The sequence below is a fragment of the Epinephelus moara genome, chromosome 23, assembly GCF_006386435.1.
Source record: "Epinephelus moara isolate mb chromosome 23, YSFRI_EMoa_1.0, whole genome shotgun sequence".
Taxonomy (NCBI): domain Eukaryota; kingdom Metazoa; phylum Chordata; class Actinopteri; order Perciformes; family Serranidae; genus Epinephelus; species Epinephelus moara.
Genome location: NC_065528.1, coordinates 15215708 through 15234433, shown reverse-complemented (window position 1 = coordinate 15234433; position 18726 = coordinate 15215708). Strand labels below are relative to the sequence as shown.

The 18726-nt window shown below is 41.2% G+C and overlaps 2 protein-coding genes across 2 annotated transcripts; both read left to right on the top strand.

Moving 5' to 3' along the window:
• Positions 1-841: 841 nt before the first annotated feature.
• Positions 842-3469, top strand: mrpl42 (mitochondrial ribosomal protein L42). The gene is made up of 5 exons (XM_050035756.1): positions 842-999; positions 1316-1379; positions 1784-1868; positions 3092-3255; positions 3342-3469. The coding sequence occupies exons 1-5, from the start codon at positions 921-923 to the stop codon at positions 3385-3387; spliced, it is 438 nt and encodes a 145-aa protein (XP_049891713.1). The 5' UTR covers positions 842-920; the 3' UTR covers positions 3388-3469.
• A 1191-nt stretch (positions 3470-4660) lies between these two features.
• On the top strand, positions 4661-15657 carry ube2nb (ubiquitin-conjugating enzyme E2Nb). The gene is made up of 4 exons (XM_050035754.1): positions 4661-4800; positions 7114-7360; positions 9300-9440; positions 12844-15657. The coding sequence occupies exons 1-4, from the start codon at positions 4771-4773 to the stop codon at positions 12885-12887; spliced, it is 462 nt and encodes a 153-aa protein (XP_049891711.1). The 5' UTR covers positions 4661-4770; the 3' UTR covers positions 12888-15657.
• The last annotated feature ends 3069 nt before the right edge of the window (positions 15658-18726 follow it).

Below are 18726 nucleotides of genomic sequence, written 5' to 3'. Positions count from 1 at the left end.
TATTGTCACTGCTTTACTTAAATGTCAGACAGTGACTTCCAATGGGAAAGTGAAGCTGTTACATTGTTCTCTGAAGAGCCAGACTCCATTGAGAAAAACAGTGATTTAACATCTCTGAACACAGGAGCTGCTGGTCTGCTATGGCCTCAAACTCTTAGTCAGTTTGTGTTTATGTGTGACTGGTGTTTAAAAGGGTTACTTTGGATTCACCAAAGTCACACAATAACACAAACTAACTAACTAATTGAAGCAGCAGTAGACCAGCAGCTCTAGTATTCAGCGAGCTAAAATTGCTGTTTTTCTCAATGGAGTCTGGTGGATTTGACCAGAGCATAGATGGCAAACTGAAGCCGTTAATGGCTTTCCAGTTGACACGAGCTGTCTGATGAAAAGGTAAAGCAATGAAAATACTCTCAATATAGCATATAGTTAAACTGATATTGATTTCTTCCGGTGGGACTTTTATGTAGGAGGCGAAAATATGTTTCGTAGCTGACCCCTCCACAGCAGTACATTAGCTTCAATGCCAGACTCCAGCCTGCTTCTTCAAACTGGGAGCATGCCGACTGACATCTACTGTATGTAACACACTGACTATGGGTAAGTGTCCAATACAAACCCACTTCAAAAAAATCTTAACTGTCCCTTTAACCTGCTTCCTCAAAAGCTTCCACTCGTGGTGGTGTGGTAAATGCACGTGATGACACTTGCAGTGTACATTATCCAGCCCTAAAAATGAACAAAACTCTCACCTGTGTTATGATTAAATAAAGTTTTAAAATAAGATTTTTTGTGTGACGGCTGTTATTTTTTTTTTTCTTTGTATGGCTAACTGTCGTTTGAGAAGCGGAACGAAAGTGAGTGTGTCTGAGTGCTACGACGGAACTTTTATCTTGGTGCACACTCGAGAATAACATAGCATGGCGTCGGGTCATTTGTGTAAGCTACACAGCCTTTTAACGCGACTTTCTACCGGCACCACACTGCGACGTGTACAAAGTAAGTTACGTTCATATCATTTAACGAGGATTTTAATGGAGGTCGTTGTCGTTAACCGTTTATAACCGTTAACGGAAACGCGTCATTAAAGCTAACAGGCTAACCTTGAGAATATGTTTTAGCTAGCACCTATGTTTTCACCGTTAAAACCTTAATTTCTGTACATAAAAATAAAACAAATCATTAGCAGGTGTCATAACTTCTTGGTTCTTCGTTTGTGATGTATTTTACTGTAGCTAAGAAGTTTAAATTTGCCCTCTCTAGTATGCTAAGGGCTAATATCTGTGTGTCTCACCTGTTTGTCTTTCTGTTGCAGCATGTTTGGTGCCAGTGCGACAGAAGTCCAGTGTCACTGGTCCTCTGCTTGACATCCCTAACTGGTATGTTAAGAGGTTAACTGTGATTACCCTGTTTTTAGTCTAAGACACACTTAGACCCTTCACTTTTTTTTTTTAAATATATTTTTTGGGCATTTTTGCCTTTAATTGATAGGCAAGCTGAGTGTGAAGGGGGGGGAAGAGAGAGAGAGAGAGAGAGAGAGAGAGAGAGAGAGAGAGAGAGAGAGAGAGAGAGAGAGAATGACATGCAGCAAAGGGCCACAGTCTGGAGTCGAACCCGGGCCGCTGCGGCAACAGCCTTGTACATGGGGCGCCTGCTCTATCCACTAAGCCACCAACGCCCCAGACCCCTCACTTTTAATGAATAAATAATACACAGAATGTTACATGCATTTGTGATTAATATAATGTGAGTAGGGCAATAACTTCCTTTTTCTCGGATGTAGTAATGTGGAAATCGGTGCGACCTCAGATGGGAAAACCATAGTGTGCTACCATCCTGCTGTTGATGTCCCCTATGAGCTTACTCAGGTAAGAGAGTGCTTTCTACCTTCATAAACATCAGTGTTGTCACATGATCTCATATAGTTGCACTATTTCCAACTACGAGGGAAATTAAAGGTTCCAGTTTGTTTGATTTTTGGATAAAACCCTGCAGATTCTTCGCCCTTCACACCTGCCCTGTTTGGTTCAGTTAATTCAAGTTCGTTTGCTGCCTAAGTGCGGTTGAACACAGCAGTCGCCCTCAGGTGCACTCCAGAACAACCGGACTGAGACCTTATTGAAGAGGTGGTCTCGGTCTGGTTACAAACGAACTCTGGTGCAGTTCGATTGTGGTGAGAACGTGTTCCGACCTCAATCCGNGTACTCTTCTTCAGCATTTTGTTTACTTCCTGGATTTTTCCCACATGGAAATTCTGACCAATCAAGAACAGCTTTCTCACACAAGGCATTTGATCTGGTCCACTTGTAAATGCTGCCGTGAGAACTTGAACCAACTCTAGGCAATTATGCAACTTTGTAACAAAATTAGTCCCTGATTCAGACCAAAGCAAGTGAACACTAGGTCTGAAAGCACCCTAAGAATCACAGTGTATGAGCTGTTAATATCTACATAGGGAGCGGGTCCTCGTCCTTGGATTTCACCATGTTGCACCGCCACATAGTCACAGAAGCCCAGAACAGACAAACCAAACACTGGCTCTAGAGGGCCATTTATGTTTTCTTGTCAGCCACTGCAGTTAAGCAGCCCCACGACAACAAGCCGACCAGCACCCTTTAAACACTTATTTGAAATGTGAAACTGTTTTATTCATTATTTTTCCAAATCTAAATCATGGGGTCTGTTTGTTCTGGAGAGGAAGAGACCTGCGGATAATTTGTCTCCCGGTTAAAACCTCTTCAACAATGACCTGAAGGAATGCTGTCCTGGAGTTTACGCTTGGCACATGGGAGAAGTTTCAGCTGGTTGCAGTCTGCACTCCTCACTGCTAGATGCCACTAAATCTTACACACTGCTCCTTTAACTCGTAATTTGACGAACATTTATGAGGCTTTTGGTGCAGGGTGAAGCAACATAGAGCTGCAAACAAATTTAAAGCGCTGTAAACATGACTGCAAGCTGCTGTCACAGATGTGTCTCAGTTAGAAATATAATAGTGTCAGTAATTAGTAAATAAACACACAAGGATGAAAATGATCATATTTTACATTTTGTAAGAGGCACCCTTATTCATGACCGTAAATCTTTGCAGCCCATTGAACGACCAGACCCACTGAGCAACTCCGTCGAGACCCACGACCAGATTTTAAAGGCCCACCTCAGCAAGGAGGTGCTGAAGGACAAAAAGGGGCCCACTATAGAGGAGCTGAGCAAGATGTTTTTCACCACCAAACACAGATGGTATCCAGTAGGACAGTAAGTAACTGTGAAGTTTGAGAGGTGAAAGAAAGTACATCTGATCGGTATTTGTTAAGCTAATTTCCTTTTGTCACTGTTCACAGGTACCACATGAGACGCATAAAGAAGAATCCCCCAAAGGACAGATAGTCGAAGGCCAAGGTTCCAAAACCACACCTGATGTTTGCTTGTGTTATTGTCACAATGATGTTTAATAAACTGTTAAATATTACACAGGTTTTCATGAGTTTTTGAGTCAGTGCTGCTGCAGTGGGACCGTACACATGCACTGTGATGCTGAATAGATTTACTGCCCTGGATTTTAGGGCCTCTTATAATTTGCCCCATAGATTTAAATTTTAAGGACCAGCACCAGAATGCAATAATTCAAGTTCCCTGGTGAACTGACTGTAGCTGGGGGTAAAGATAGTTTCCAGTATGGGAGAAAAAAATAAATGCAATGAAATAAAGGCAGATAATACAGTGTAATGCAGTAGTAACATTTAATGTACTTCATGGTTTAAAAATGTTTTTTAGAGAGTTTAACAAATATATTAAGGCATTTTGGAACGCTACAGTAGAGGATGTACCTTGGAAAAAAGTGTATTTTGAGAGTGAGTATTTTCTTACTAATGAAGTGAGGTGGTGATGTTTTTTTCTAAACAATGTATTATTAAGAGGTGGAGGGCGAAGCTTTCGATTTACTGGTCCATCTACAGCCCAACCCTCACCTATAGTCATGAGCTCTGGGTAGTGACAGAAAGAATGAGATCGCAGATACAAGCAGCCGAAATGAGTTTCCTTTGTGGGGTGTCTGGGCTCAGCCTTAGAGATAACATCCGGAGGGAGCTCGGAGTCGAGCCGCTGCTCCTTCACGCCAAAAGGAGCCAGTTTAAGTGGTTTGGGCATCTTGGCACCTTGGGGTCCCTCAGGAGGAGCTGGAAAGCGTTGCTGGGGAGAGGGACGTTGGAGGTGCTTTGCTGCCCCTGCGACTTGGCCTCGGATAAGCGGATGAAAACGGAAGGATATTTGCCACAAAGACATTCTAACGTTCATCTAAACATATATTTATGTTCTTTGGTGCGTTTGATTTTAATGAAAAGGAAAATGTTTTATAATAAATCTTTAATTTTTACTTTTTAGATATTGCATCCACAAATGCAGATTCAGTGGCTGTAAACCATAGTGTCCTGTATTTAAAAATGAACTCACTGACTATACAGATGCTATTAAATGCTGTTATATGTGACCTTTGTGACCTCTCAATGATGTCGGAGCATCTTTGACTGAAGCTGGTGCAATGATTTGGTTATTTTCCTCCTCTTCTGCCTGTACCTGTCATTGTAAGTGTACTCTATATTTAATTTTAACTTTAATTAAGAAAAAAAAATCCCAAACTTGAACACCCGCATATTTCCTTACGTCATCCAAAGCAACCGGAAGAGTGAGTTATCTGTCCCCGCCCGGGAGCTCAGTCAGTCCAAGCTGAAGAGACGGCGAGTGCACGGCTAAAAATATAATCGCAAACACAAGATGTCCCAGTTGCCTCGTAGGATTGTGAAGGTATTCTTTACACCGGGCACTGACCATATATCTTAACGAGGCCGTGTCTGGGTGTTGTGAGGTTTATTTTGTGAGAAAAAGGACGTTAAATTACTGCCTTTCCAACGTGTAGCCTGACGTTAGCACAGCTAGCACGATTAGCTCTTATCTAGCTAGTTATCAAGCTAGCTCGCTGGTCCGTGTCTGTTTTGTTTGCAACTTCCGTTTACTCCCTTCTGGTCCATCTGAGCTTTCAATTTTGTTGGAGTTAATTTGCTGCCGCACTTACATAGTAGTTTTCATATCAGTGGGCTGCTAATTTTGTAGTCTGAATCAACAAATAATGACAATTCGTCCTAGTCGCCATGTTAATGGTATCGCTATGTTAGCTATGCTAGCAGCTGTAGCTTTGGTGTTTGGTACACATGTCTGGCGCTGCTGTGAAACGCTTTCCGTGTGGTCTCGAAATGTTTAAATGATCCAAACAAAGTAAGCGTGTTCGTTTTGCTTCGATTGTATAAAACCGAAGTAAAAATTAGGGTGAAATGTAAGGCCTGTTGCGTTGCGGTTTCCTCCCTCAACCTCACCGCAACCTCACTGGGCCAGGCCCGGCTGTGGGCGCGATCAGCCTGTTCCGCCACATCTACCGGCTATTTCTCGGGTTTAGTAGGTTTTTATTGGCAGTAACATAACGCTGAAATAAAGTAGAAACACCACAGCAGCTTCCTTAATGGAAATCTGTAGTTTCTGTTTCCAATCCGAACGAAGAAGTGAGCAGTTCAACAAGATTAAACCAGTTTCCTTCCTGTTGACTGCAGATGTTCCGGTGCACCTGCTTTATCAGATGCAGAAATATGAGAAATGTTCCACTTCCTCCTTTTGATTTCAGTTGTCCCTTGTTTAGATGTTAGATTTAACTTCTCTTTTTTTTCCACTTGTGATAGAATTGAAATTTTACATACACACCACATAAACTGTCTTGTTTGTTAAATGAATAGCTGTAATTAAATGGATCATAATATGACTTTGATCTGAAAGTACACTCTCTAAATGTGAATATTTGCTGGTTTACCCAGCTTTATGTGAAAGTAAGGTGAATATGTTTGAGTTTTGGGTGTTTGGGTGAACAAAACAGGCAATTTGAAGACCTTACTTCGGGTTCAGGGAAATTATATTTATATATTTAATACATTTTCTTACCAAATGATCAGTTGCTCAATTAAGGTATAGGTTAATCTTAATCTTAAATTATTATATCCAACAAATTTGCAGTTTCACGTGGTGTTTTCACAAAACTGGGCTGTCTGTGCATTAGAAAGATGCAAACATAGTGCTCCAGGACTGACGCGGAAGTCACCGTTGCCATGGTTTCCTCATCAAAAAGCCAATGAGACTTCTTCTTGGGATTATTGTAGAAAATGAGCTCTGCGGCAAATAAACATTTACGACACTTACAAGGTTCATTCAGCAAGATAATCTTCACAAATGAACATGTGTGTAATGATTTTCAAAGTCTAAATGCAGTCAGCAGAAGTAAAACGCTAACATTAGGCAATAAACGGACTACATCATAGTCGCATGACTTAATGTCGCCACCCCAACAAAGCATTAAAATGGTGTCCAGCGGGATGACGCTCTTGAGTTTAATTTTGCCAGTTGTTAGCAAACACCTTTTTTAAGATACATAAATCTTCAAAATTCGTTGTAAATCAAAACTGGAAAATCTCAAGCTTTCGTTAACCACGGACCTCATTTCATGCATCTAGAGAAAGGCAATGCAGTAACAGAAGTTTGGTTTATATGTGATCAGCACAGTTTTAGTTTGATCTGAGTTTGAGAGAGAGGGCTTGGTCTCTCTCTCAATCTACCTCTGTGTTCTGTGTTCGAGGTGGCGGGCGCACAAAATGTGAAAGTACAATCTGTAGTTCAAGCAGCAGCCCTAGAGCCAGTGAAAACTTGAACTGAGAGACGAGCAGGGAGATATGGCTGCTGGTAACATGAAGGGAAGTTTACTACAGTTCATTTACACATACTACCCTCACTGTTATGATACGAAACTGGTTTAAAGTCGGCAAAGTAACCCTTTAAAGTCACTGTGCAGCAACTCAGGAGTGCTTCAGCCTCGGCTACCTTTTAGTGTCTGTGTTAGACAATAGCTCGTGGAATGTGGTTCTGTCTGTCTGTGGGTGGGTTGGAAGTGTGTGCATGACTAAGCAGGGTGAAAGTGTGCGTCCTCATCCATTATACACTTGAAAGTCTACACCTACAGCGCAGTTTTTCTACTTGTGAATGTCAACAATGCTGTTATGTATTTCTCATTCTGGCCACATTTAGGAGACACAGCGGTTGTATGCAGAGCCTGTTCCAGGGATCACGGCTACGCCAGATGAAGGGAATGCACGTTACTTCCATGTGGTTATTGCAGGGCCTCAAGACTCTCCGTTTGAAGGAGGCACATTTAAACTTGAACTATTTCTTCCTGAGGAGTATCCCATGGCAGCTCCCAAAGTGCGATTCATGACCAAAATCTACCACCCCAATGTTGACAAACTGGGAAGAATATGTTTAGACATTTTGAAAGGTAAGAAAACATGATAGCTTCAATTAAATTGCAAGCCCTTTTTGAAATGTACATGGGGATTTTGATACTCACTCACAGCATATTGACACATGACATATTAAGTCTGGTACACCCTTTTTGAGACAGATTTTTAGCTGTCTGCTGTTTTGTGCTGGACAGGTAGCTGACTCTAGGTTTATCCGATCTTGACGATTGGAAACAACTGCCTACAAGGTTATATGGGGGGCTGCTAAGAGCTGTTGAGAAGCTGCAGTCTAAATGTGGGCTGGTTAGCCAGAAACAGTTATCAAACGTCAGCTAAAAGCTTCAGAGCTGTGAAAGCAGGGAGATGATTTTGAGTGGCTTTGCTGGTACTTTCAACCCTTTCACAACACACACGGCCATTTGATGCAATATTACTTACTTGCGCCTTAAAGCTTGAGTCGGCAGAAATCTAGAAACTGCAAAAAAAGTCCCTCTCACGGGCGTATGCACTTGCTTCATACAGTGTCCTAGTGTTTCCTGTACATTGATGTATTTAATCTTATTTTGTTGCACAGTTGCCTGCAGCGCATTTGCTCAGCCCCTCCTTGCCAAGCTCTGTCTCTCTCTGTTACTCAGACCACAAATGAGACAAGAATTAGCTAGCTAACAGCGCTCCTTGGGAGCAACTTTCTCCCCGCTGCTGTGGACGTCTTCTCTAGAGAGAGAGAGCGGGCAGCAGCTCCAGAGACAGTTAGTGGCTGTAGCATCTCAAATTTGGCCAATGCAAACCCTCTAACGCCGGCTCTAACTGCAGGCTGGTGCTGGGTCTAACCTATGTGATGGCACCAACTGCAAGTTTGCTGATCTGGTGGGAAGTCAGGGCTGTCCGGTCCCCCAGAGCTGTCATTTGTGCTGGCCGGTTTTGCGTTGCTGCGGCTGCTGCATGGAGGTCCGTCTTAGAGATGCTGCCCGCTCTCCTCCTGGCGAGGTGGTCTGCTGTGAGGCTTTGGCTCCATTTAGCAGAAAATCTCTCTCTATCTCTAGAATGCTTGGCTGATACTGACACATTTCTTGCCTTTATTGTCAGACTCTCTTTTTGATAACTCCGTCTACATCTTTTTAAGGTTTCTCTGCAGTATTAGTAGCTGTAGCCAGTGCTGGAACAGCAACTTTTACCTGCAGGATTCTCCACCATTGAATCAGGCTTTCAGTGAAGGGACATGCATGCGCATCTGCGTTAAAAGAACAGCCAACAGGAACGTCTTCTCTCTGAAATGACCTGTGATTGGCCAAGCCTCCTGACACGGACTAGATTTTCTAAAGTTTGGAACCAGAGCCAAGAGGAGGTGTAGAAGTCTAATGTTTGCTCAGACCATTCGAATTACAATATGCGGCCTACCCCAGCTTTAAGAAGTACTGTTTGATTCTTTTTTATATTATAAATGAAGGAAATATTTAGATAGGGAGAACAGAAATTTCCATAAGCACAAATAAGTGACGTTGTGACACAATAGAATATAGATTGCAAGTTTTATATGCCGTTAGGTCAGCTGCAGTGGACCCTACATCTGAAGCAGACGTTTACACCCGGAACGCACCAAATTAGAGGCTCACTCGTTATTATACTCCAGCAGTGTTAGGCATAAAACCAGATTTATTTTTTATTGTCACACCCAGAATGAGGTTAAATATTGGAAATTATTTCAGTTTTTTGTAATTGAGATGGCTGAAAAGGAGCTGGATATTTTTGCATAAAGCAGCACAGGCTGGATCTCAATTCCTGATCAGCTTCAACTCTTGTCCATGATGGTTGCTGCTCGCCGTCTCTGTCACTGGCATGTTGTGGCCGTCTTTACCCACTAATACCAAAATACTAATGCCCTATCACAACGTTCCCTTGGTTCCCCCCTAATTTGGCCTTTACGCTGTTGTTTCTCTTTTTGCATCCTTTTTATTTTAACTCTCCCTCTTCCAGATAAGTGGTCTCCAGCCCTGCAGATCCGCACAGTGTTGCTATCTATCCAGGCGTTATTAAGTGCTCCCAATCCAGATGATCCCCTGGCAAATGACGTTGCAGAGCAATGGAAGAAAAACGAAAGCAGTGCCATTGAGACAGGTGAGCATTAGATTCATGTTTCTGTTCAACACTTAGTGAAGCTCGAAGGATCCGCTGTGCTGAACTATACTGCTGCTGCCACGTGTGGTCACAGAGTTTGATTTAGATTTGTCTGGTGGTGTTTTCATGGATATAAAACAATCCGGTCACAGACAAATATGGTAGTAAGTCAGCGTAACTGAAACTGATGTAGTTTTCAATTCTGTAATTCATCTGATGGAGATAAAAGCTCTCAAATCACAACAGCACAGTCCATTAAAGACATTTCTGCAAATGACTCCCATCTTCCCAGTATAATATAACTTTTGGCCAGAGCATATTGAGTGCTTGCACTTGTTTGTCCCCTGATCTGTGTTGGAGGACCATGTAGAAGAAGCAGAGAGGCATGTCTTGACCAGAGGTCACATTAACCGAATATTTCCTGTCTTTCACGAATGTTTTTTTTTTTTTGACGCTGACAGAAAATTCTGAGGTCTGTCTTTCATCAAGGACATGTGATTTTGTCAACTAGACAATTAAACGTTGCTACCTTCGCTAGTTGGTACCATAAATACTAGTTGGTTAAACGTATGAAGTAGGGCTGTCAACGAATATTCTAAAAAAAAATGGACCTTCGAATGTGAAAATTGATATTCGATTGTGGAGGGGGAAAAAAACACCACCGCAGCTGTCCTCTTTGCAAGTGGGCGTTGGCATCAGACGCACATTTCTCCACGCAGGTCGACGAGCGGTTCTGCTCCCAGCTGTTGTCTCCGTCACCCGGCTTGACACATTCGCTCGCGGCTCGCGCAGAAAATAGACCAGACGCCGAAATGATCGCTGCAGGGTGCGAGCTGGTCACGGTCGGGCACTTCGAGGCTATTCGCAGCACTTCCGCGGGCGGTGTGGCCGCGGGTCAGAGAGGGGGGGCGAGCGAGAGGTCCGCGGTCGTTTATAACGTAATGTTATAGATAATTGTTTTATGTGTTTTAATGTGTAGGTATGTAAATGTTTTCAAAGACGTTTATGTTGAAATAAAAATACCTACAAGTAGTTATGTTTCCTTGTATTAGTTTGCCCTCTTGTGGACATAATACGGAAAAAAAATATTCGAATGGTTCGAACCTATGAGTTTTTAGAAGGAATATTCGAACGTCATTTTTGAGCAATTTTGACAGCCCTAGTATGAAGTTACCCAGAAGAAAACAGGAGGGGTTTGGATCAGCATGCAAGATTAACCAGCTCTTTAAAAGCAGTTGGTTCCAGCTTCATAAAAGTGTCTTTTTTTAATAGGAAACTAAAAACCTTTAGGTTTGTAACTGCTGATTTAACAAAATGAACAACTCAGGCTTTGGAAAACTATTCTCTGTATCTGTCTGTGCACTTTCCTAAAATCTGACATTCAAACGTATGCGTACTGCCAGGGAAACAGACTTCAACACAACAGCGGCAAAGAAACCTGAAACCTCCAGCACAGAGAGCAGTGTTAGCATTAGCATATTGAAAGTTTTGACAGCAAACATTGAGAGAGGGTGTAGTTTTTGGATGGAAACTTGACCCTGGAGTTCCTTCCACTATCTATCAAAAACCCCATTTATACTTCTGCGGTGGTGTGTCTGTGTCACTCTGCAGTTACACCTCCGAAACACTCGTCGTCAGTGGGGTTTCTGTGAAGTGCTGTAAAGTTGAGTTGATTCAAAACACACATTAAACACACATTAAACATGGCTTAATAGAGACCATTTCAAACACAAGCACACAAATCAGCTTCACTATAACTCGCAGCATTCACAGACAAAGCACTTGTCTTTATCTGGACACATTTTCCCCACAAATACTGCATGCTAACGTTATTAGCACAAGCCTATGGCAATTTACATTGTATGAATTAGCCTAGCAGCTAGCGAACTTTCCCTCTACTCATATAAAGCCAGGGACAACAGCAACATTTAACAAAAGTAATGTTATAAAATTCAGCTCCATTACAACTCACAAGGTTCAGTGACAAAACAACTGTCTCATACTAAACACGTTTTCCAGACAAATACAACATGCTAATGTTACTAGCACAAGCCTATGGCATTTTACATTGTATTTATTAGCCTGGCGATGAGCGGAGATTTCCTCTGCTCATATGAAGTCAGGATAAATTACACACAAGACTTAAAATGCTATTTTTGTAGAGGCTTTATTGTCTTCACAATTGTTTCTTATCTGTGAAATTAAAGTAAATATAAGCTTCATTTTACAAAAATACACAGGAGGTCTGCGTCACCGCAAGGTGTAATAACATATCTGGGGAGGTGCATGTCAGGCTATGGTGTAGGGTAAGGCATCGATTCACAGCAGAAGTATAAATTCTGCCTTAGACATGTCTGGCTGAATCTCTCAGATGTTTCCTCTTATGCTAACGCTAGCTATCTTGACACGCACTGCGCTTTCACCGGTCAACCTAGCACAAGCAGTGCTGGACAAAGCAGAGAGCGAAGCTAAGCAAAAGCAGTTTTTCCAATCACTACGTTACATGCATAAAGTGTTCCGTCAATATTACTGCTAAGCTGTTAACATGTCTAATGAAAATAAATGTGTCACTAATACTCCTGTTAACATGCAGCTGTGCTGATTAAGGTGCCCTAACATGTTGTTTATCACATCATAATATGGAAAAGAGAAACAGCTAGAGCCGCTTGTCATTTTGCTTCTTTGCGTCAAAATAGGATTTCTTTTCAAAGTTTTCGTACGGGAGGCGGGCTTGTTTGAGCGTGCAAACACAGCCTCCCCCTTTTACTCTGCATTCCTCCTCCTTGAAGAGGTCAGTGTTGCGATATTTGCACATATTCAAAAACCAGTCAATATCCAAGTCTCTCATGATGTTTAAAAGTAGGTGTGTCTCTCCTTCCAAACCAGAAATGCTGGCTTTTCTTTTGGGCTTGTCACAGCCTCGCAAAGTGATGGGGAGTTGGTTTGTAGAAAGTAAAGTAGATCTGCTTCCAGCTCCATTTCACTTTTTTTTTTCTATTAAGCGGGAAAAACCATGTTACACAAAATATATTAGTGCTCGAAAACGTGTGTGGAGAGGGACTTAAAGGACCAAGACGTTACCTTGTCAAGAAAACAATTGAGAGATTAATCGATAATGAATATAATCCTTAATTTCTGCACAAGCTAGAACCAACAAAGCATGAGTATGTTTTCAAAATGATAAATTGAACCTTCAGAATGTTTGCAATTCAATTTCTGTTGATTGACTCATTTATTTGCTTTTATATTTAGAAAAACTGGGGCATTTCAGTTACTTTTGGCTGCGTATTGTGGGAGTTTGGTTTGATCATCTGTGTACACTCTGCAACACTTTTCCTTATCTAAACCCCTGTACATCCTCCTCACACCCTCCACCATTTTATCTCTGTGTCTCTCCCCCCAGCCCGATCATGGACCAGGCTCTACGCGGCCAACACTCCAATATAGAAGAGGAGACACGAGGCAACTGAATGTGATCCACAAAATATACTCCTATTCTCTCAACATTCGAATTTAACGGACACAAAAAAGAGGAAAAAAAAAAGATTATAAGTCCAAATCTATCTGTAAGAAATGACAAGATTTACTGCTGCAGACCTCTGGGTGACTTATTTTCTTCTCTAAGATGCGTTAAGTGTGTGTTAGCCTTTTTTTTTTTTTTCTGTGTTGCTATTTAAATGCATGGACAGAGAACGACACCCTCCCCACTACAGTCTTAAAAAGTAACATGCAATATGTTGTCCTGAGCAAGGCACATAACTGGTACGTTTGCAGAATTACATATATTAAAGCTGTTCTTCTTTTAACACATGAATTATTTGTCAACACATCTGTACATCTTCTGTGAGAGATGACACGTTGTTTTAACACGTAGCATGTGCGGCTATCTTTTCACTTGTAGTAGGGAGACGGTAAAATATCAATGATGATTGTCTTTTTAGGGAACACGATGACGATTTTTTGGAAAATAGCCCTCACAGTCGACAAGACGGTTAGCTGGATTTCTACTTCTGTGTATCTGGGCACGTCAAAACACTGAATATTTAGTCGGCATCATCTCAAGAGCACATGTGGCACTTAATACTGAGCACAGAGGTGAAACGTAACAATATTGCACAGCAAAGACGATCTTATTCCGAAGATTGGATGTAAATATAAAGGGTTCCACACAGGAAGTGCGTCCTCTTAAACTTTCAAACGCCACTTTCTGTAACAGTAGCACCAGTTCGACAAAACATTTTCATACACAGACAATGACAGGAGGATCATTCCAGTGTTGCCAGATGGAAAATGTCAAACCAGAGGGTTAAAATGATTATCATGAGGAAAATGATCGTGTTTTAACCAAGAGGACAAATCAGGCATAATGTGTAATTTTAAGACATTCACTGCTGCAGCTTGTGCTGGCTGCAACACGTGCTGCGTTCAGGGACACACCATAAAGTCCCACTTTGACGATTGGCGGTCACAAATACATCTGAAAACAAAAAAAAATGTAATGATTTTGAAATAACAAATGAGATGTATCGAAGAAAAAACAAGTTAGAAGCTATATAAACTGTGTGATGTGTAGATGTTGCTATGCTACTGTCCAATTTGTCGTGTCTTTCTTCAGTGCTGTAGATGTATATGCTTAATTTGTCAGCACTGGAAGACAGTGATTGGCGTAGCAATGCCCAAAACTAACACAAAATAACCAAATTTTCATGTTATGGAGATTTGATTATACAGAGGGTGACATTATTGTACAAATACAATAATTACACATCTGGCAGTGCTGGTTGATCCCAACATTTTAAAATAAATTTAAAGACGCTCTGAAGGTTGCTGTGTACCTGCCAAATTTGCCAGTACAGAAAACACTGAACAGCTACATTTAAAAAGGATTTAGTCCACAGCTCGTGTTAATCTGCAGCCCCAGCAGATGCAACTTTATCTCTTTTCATTATTTCTATCTTAACACTCGTGTCAGATTGATAAAGACAGATTATTGTGTGATCAGGCGCCTGAGCCCAGTTAGACGAAGACGGTTTATAATAATCAAATGTTTTATCCAGCAGTCTGTTCGGCAATAGTGTGAAATTTTGCTGTGTTTTCCCTCAGTTTTCTCACTAATATACACGTTTCTGTAAAAGCTGGGACAGTTTGGGGAGGGTGAGCGGTTTACTTCCATACGCTTAAAAAAAGGGCATTGTTAACACGTTCAGACAGGTAGACTAGTTTGTGCTGAAAATGCATGTTGTCGCAGATGACTACGATATGTTGAAAATGTCCTTTTTCTAAGGGGTTGTTTTTATTTGTCCTTTTTTTTTTAACTGTCTGTCCATGCTATATATGTTGCCTGTTCTCTTATTTTATTTCCAGTGTTCATTAAAAAGGCATTACCACATAACCACGTGACCGATATCGGGACAATTCAGACTAGTTTTCTTCGGAGTGTTTGCGAGAGTCGAGGTGTTGAGACGTCTTTAAAGGGGAAGTTAAGGCTTTTTTGCTTTGCTATTTGCTAAGGCTACAAATAAAAAGTACTCAAGAGCAAAAAGCCTTGTAAGGCTAAAACAGATTTTCCATCAGCTAGAAACCAAGAGTCTCCAAATTGCACGTGTTAAATCTTGAATTCTGAATTGGGATTCGTGTTCAAGTTGAACTTTCATTTTAAAAAAAACTGTTGGTGGATCAACAACATCAGGTGGTGGCTCCATAGCTCAGACCCTCTGTGATCATATTGCTTCTGTTCAACTCGTCTGAGGGAGGACTGTAAAGTTATGTTGTAGGAAAACTATTTTTGTTAAGCCTTCCTTTATCAGTTGATCTCTCTTCTCGCTCTCTACCGAATTACTGCAGGCTTGGTGTCACTTAGATCTGTTTGTATCCCCCCCGGTCCTCAACCACCTCAGAGCTATTAACTCGTTGTTTTTTAACTGCTACATGTACTCAAGTCTGGAAGAAGGAGCACGGCTTACAAGCTGGTTAATTTATTGTTTCCCTGAGGGACTTGACGGTAACCTAAACCAAGAAACGGTCAAGTCACTGGATTTTTTGAAGCATCTAGATCAAACTATCGAGAGATCAAACTCTGATTAATCAGCTCCCCATGTGTTGGAAAAAAATAAGAAAAAGAACAAAAAAAAGGAAGAAGAGTTCTGTCGGTAATTTCAGTACATTTGCATACATGGCTCTTCAAATACTCTGTAAATAAACTGAGTTGAGTAAGTAATTAGAGGCTCGTCTGGTTTATGTTGTGTGGAGTTTGTGTTCCCATAAAGGACGGAGGTTACAGCAGCTATTTATGTCTCATAATTTGCAGTGACAGCTTTTTAGTAAGACAATAACTTGATAAATTTACAGCACACAGAGGTGTTCAATAAAGCCCTAATCAGAACAAGTACCAAAAAAATGTGAAGTTGTGAATCCTCTCAGAGATAGATGGGTACACTTTGCACACACCTGGATGATATAACCCACATTACATCCTTATTTGCAGGAGGCAGGACCGTTCACGTCCAGCTGAGGGAGGCATTGACACTTAAACAGTGCTGACTCACATGAAATGCACTGCATGCTGTTAGTAATTAAATTTTAATTATATTCTAGAAGTATATATCAGCGATACTCAGCTTACAGCCCACGTTTGGGGGCCACCCCCAACTATTTTCTAATTTGTGATAGAAATAAATTGATTTAGTTGTAATTATAGTTTTAATAAGGTGCCAGAGCGCTTTTAAAAAAGCATCAAAACAGAGCTCATTAATCAAAAAAAGTGCCAGGAGAGGATCCCCTGAATGAACCTGAGCTGTGCAGAGCTGCTGCGACAGGCTCCTGGCCTCCTGCCCTCCTGCCCTCCTGTCGTTTTCCAAAAGTGGCCCGTGGGCAAAGCAGGTTGAGTATCCCTCCCTGGTGCATAGCATAAAAACAATGCAGCATAACGCAGGGTTCATTCATATCGGCACAACATGGAAAAACAGACAAAACAAATCAAAGCATAAATAATGATACAGGAAAACTATCGCTGTAAGAAGAGAATCCACTGGTTCAACTTTAAAAAAATTAAGTTTTAGTAGTTCCAGCTGACATTATTGAGTCTTTAATTATCTGACTAACTCAATTAGTGTAGTACAACCACCATGATTTGCTTTGACCTCGAAAAGCTTAATCAAGTTGAACCAAATTAATATTTATCCAAATGCTGTGGTGATATTTAGTGATCAAGTTATTTTATTTAAGATAATCTAACTTATTATTTTAATTAAATTCTACTCAGAAATGTCATGTTATTCAATTTTGATCAACTTCATAAAACACCATAACACTTCAATTACTTCACTACACATTTTGACAAATAAAGGCCTGTCTCCATTAGAGGCCTGGTCTAGTTGCCAAGCAGTTAATTTTCTTTATAGAAGTTACTTGGATGTATAAAAGCGGGATGTTGGCTACCTCAAATTATGAGTCCATTCCTTGATTACCCTGTAAATTATCCATATTCCTTAGTCTGTACGGGTCCTCAGATCAAATGAAGTGTTTTTCATAAAATTAATCCAATTCTTTAACAATATTCATTCTGGTTTAAATAAACAATTTGATCATATTTCCCATCTTTGCTGAGCAACAGTTGTGTGTGAAAGGAATTAAAGGTCTGTCCCATATAGACACCTGTCCCAAATATAGGCCTTTTGATTTGATTGAAGTTTTATGGTAAGTTGTCAACAGACTAAAACACATTAAAGAAAGAAACAATTTTTTTTAATGGTGAAAAACTTGATTATTTCAAGAAGGAGCTCCACATATTGATGCTTCAGACTGATACAGCTCTCATATATTACCATTTAAAGCAAATCTTCAATCAGAAGACAGTTAGCTTAGCTTAGCATAAGGACTGGAAACGGGTAAACAGCTAGCCTGTCTGTGGCCAGGGCCGTAACAAACAAGTATTTTAATTCCCGACAAATCTGACGATTATTTTCATGTTTAATTTATTCATTTTTGATAGTTATTTTATTAACTTATTACTGTATCTGACCAATTTAGAAGAAGATATACTTAAATCCCTAAGGCCTAGATGATAGCTTATAACAATATGATAACACAGCCAATACATTTTAAAAATGTGCTACATAAATATACAATGAACACTACACTATAAACACGCAAACGTCTGCATTATATTTCTCCTTTCACCTCAATTAATGTTTCCAAAACTGGGGTAACTGTCAAACCTGGCAACGCAGCACGCTTGAGCAGGTTACAATAGCTTCACTAGCTAGCGTGACATACACAGGTCACAAAATGGATTGATTGCTAATTTTAAAAAGGGACTAAAACCAGATGGACAGACACACAGCGTTGTAAGGAATATTGAGAATAAAGAGTCGGAGGAAGCAGCAAACAAAAATCAACATGAAGATGTCGGAGAGGGGACGAGCAGGCAAACGCCAGGTGTTCCAACTAAAAAATGAAAGGTACGAGGCATATTACAAGATGAACACAGGACATTTCAAGAGAAATGGACAGATGAATTCTTATTTGTTCTTCATGGCATGAACCCTCTGTGCTTGATATGCAAACGCGCGCCTGTTTCAAACGAAGCAACTTGGAGCACCATTTCAAAATGGCAACCTCAACCACAATACACTCTAGTTGGAGGGCCGGCAGTGATTGGCCAAATCACTGCCTATCTGCTCCTGGCCTCCAGCTTTCCTTCTCTCTCTTACTCCAAATCCAACAGGAGGCTTGTTCAGCCTCCTCCCCCATCTTGCAAGCAGCTTGTTTTTTGTTCCTTTCGTCAAGGCCCAGAGCTGACAACAAACACCATGCTGACTTGGCTCGGAAACCTCTACATTCGATCTCCACTGGGAAGAGCCACACCTGCCAACCCTTGTCCTTAGAATCCTGGACTAAGGACGGGTACTTCAAGGCCTTCCTCTGGTGGGCGACTTCGCAGGCTTCCTCCCATGGCACTGTTAGCTCGACCGGAATTATCTTCTGGTCTTTGGTTGACCAGCACGATGTCTGGCTGGAGGGTTGTGTGCACCACCTCCGGGAACTGCAGCCTTCTTCCCACGTCAACCACCATCTCCCAGGAACTGGCAGCTTGCAACAGATTGGATTTTGCTCTCTTGGTTGAGAAGGACTTGGCTCCCTCCTTGATGAAGGAGATTGTCCTCTTTGAAGTTGTGCAGACCGGCCTCTTCTTGCGTCTCTCCCGCTTTAGTGTGTCAGCAAGGGATAGGTGGCGCCACCTATACCGTCCTTGGGTTAGAGCTGTTTTGCACCCGGATAGTATGTG